Genomic DNA, 2,505 nt, shown 5'->3' on the forward strand with positions numbered 1-2,505 from the left:
TTGTAACAAAACTACCACACTAATGCAGAGTGGTTAATTGGGGGGTATATGGGAATGCTGTATCTTTTGCATGATTTTTATGTAAATCTACAGCTTCTCTAATAGAACAAAAGATTGAAAAAAAAAAAAAAGAAACAGAGTAGGCATTACCATCCCCATATCCTCAAGACTGGGGAATGAAAAATGGACTAAAGTAGAATTATTATTCTTTTATAGACATTATTATTCTAATAAAGGGAGAACTTGTATCAATGATGGGGACACAAGAAGTTCTGAGGGGAGGGAGAGGGAAGAATAAGTGTAACAAGCAATCCCTGTATATTTTTAACAAGCTATGCTAACCCTAGAATTGGCTATCTCTGCCAAGTGTTCTGTAATCAGGATTGGTGACTGAAATTGTGGCTGCCCCTTCAAATGATCTTCTGAGAGAACTTATTAGTTTTTCTTGTGATCATTAAGGCCACTTCCCTTCCATGTGCTACATGTGTTAGCAAAAATTTGTGATTCTTAAGGGATTCTGCTTCTGTGTAGTAAAATCTCACTAAGGCAGTGAGGCTAATAAAAAAGTATAACTTCGTTTGAAAAATGAGTTCCTATCCCCACCAATAATATCTGCAGAAGTACTTGCAGTTTAAATTCTAAACACCGAGGACTTCTAGCTATGGTGATTTTAATTCTCACACTCCAGTATTTAGAATGCTTGCATGTGTTCACTAGCGCTGCTGAAATTATGCTGGGTGTTGATTAGCTAATCCTAGATGTATGAGAAACTTAATCTGTATTCACTTTCACTCAAAGGTTTAATTTAATTTAATTTTTCACAAGGGGAAGTCAGAGAGCATAGCTATCCAGTAGAATGAGCCAGGAAAAAGGAACTAGAGTTTGCCAGAAAGCCATAGTTAAGTAGCCTAAGTGAATGAGTGATGAAGGCAACAATTAAGAGTTTCCTTCAGTCTCATTTAACTAAACCCACAGGAAAGAATATTATCCAAAAAGGATGACAAAGCCTAGACAGAATTGTATTCAGCACAATAAAGCCCATTTCACTGGCATAGCTGATAAATGTGTTAGAGTTTCATCAATTCAGATTCTACCTTCTAGCCAGGACCATGTCGTACTGTCTTAGCAATATAAACAGTTTTATTTTATAGTCATCATATTCTAATTCTGATTAAACTGTCCCCATAATATTATGACTTTTACTACTGAGTAATACTACAAATACATTTCCTCATCTCTAATGCAGATTTCCTTGGGGAAGAAGGCGGAGAATTCCTTGGCGAATCTGCTTGGTTTTTACACTGTAAATGATGGGGTTCATCACAGGAGGGGCCAGCAGGTAGATACTGGCCATGATGACATGGACAAGTGGAGAGGCATGCTTGGCAAAGCGGTGAGTCATAGATACACCAACCATGGGAACATAGAGAACCAGAACTGCCAGAATGTGGGACAGGCAGTTATTGAAGGCACGAAGTCTCTCAACCACGGAGGCTACCCCCAGTACACTTCTCAGAATCATTGCATAGGAAAGCACAATGAGCAGTGGGTCCAACACAATAATAAGCAAGAGTAGAGCAAATGCATACCAGCTGTTTACCTTAATGTCAGCACAGACCAGGCGAATCATATCCTGGTGGAGGCAGTAGGAGTGAGAGAGGAGGTGCGAGCCACAGAAGGGCAGGCGCTTGAGTAGGAAAAGGGAGGGAAGAACAGTGAGCACACAGCGGCAAAGGATGGCTACCCCAATCTTGCCAATGACTTCACTAGTAAGAATAGAGGTATAATGGAGGGGGCGGCAGATGGCCACATAGCGGTTAAAGGCCATAGCCAAAAGGACAGAGGATTCCATGAAAGAAAATGTATGAATGAAAAATATCTGTGCAAAGCAGGCTTCAAAGCTGATTTCCTGGACATTGAACCACAGGAGTGGCATGACTGTGGGCAGGGTGGTGAGGGTGAGACCCAGGTCAGTCAGGGCCAGCATGGAGAGAAATTGGTACATGGGCTGGTGGAGGGATGTCTCCGTGAAGATAGCAGTGAGAATGGTGGTGTTTCCCATGATGGAGATGGTGTAGAGGCAGCAGAATGGGATGGAGATCCAGATATGGGAGGCCTCAAATCCAGGGATGCCCGTGAGGATGAAGTAGGAGGGGTCTTGGGTGTTGTTAGGTACCTGGTACATGATTGAAGAATGCAGCTCCAGATTCAGGGTCTTTGCTCAGAGAGAAATAGATCAGTGGAAATACTTTCCTTATTCCTGTAACTCTTTTTTACCCTGATTTGATCTAAACTCTATCTAAACAAAAGTTCAGAGTTGTTGAGGGTAAGGAAAAGTTCAAGAATACCATGTTTGCCCTTCCTTAGCCTAACACTCTAGAGATAGGACCCACAGAGCTCTAACCATTCAATCACGCTTAATTCATGGGCAACTCTTTAAAATTATTTCTTCTGCTTCTATTTCCCAATCCTGTTAATTTAATAGTGCTCTAAAATCTGCCTTTC

General features: G+C 41.3%; 1 protein-coding gene across 1 annotated transcript; it reads right to left on the minus strand.

Annotated features, from left to right (window-relative positions):
* Positions 1 to 1,237: 1,237 nt before the first annotated feature.
* On the minus strand, positions 1,238 to 2,185 carry LOC101440614 (olfactory receptor 51Q1-like). Its single transcript, XM_012525215.3, has one exon. The coding sequence runs from the start codon at positions 2,183 to 2,185 to the stop codon at positions 1,238 to 1,240; it is 948 nt and encodes a 315-aa protein (XP_012380669.1).
* Between the last annotated feature and the right edge of the window lie 320 nt (positions 2,186 to 2,505).

Source organism: Dasypus novemcinctus, chromosome 10, assembly GCF_030445035.2.
Source record: "Dasypus novemcinctus isolate mDasNov1 chromosome 10, mDasNov1.1.hap2, whole genome shotgun sequence".
Taxonomy (NCBI): Eukaryota; Metazoa; Chordata; class Mammalia; order Cingulata; family Dasypodidae; genus Dasypus; species Dasypus novemcinctus.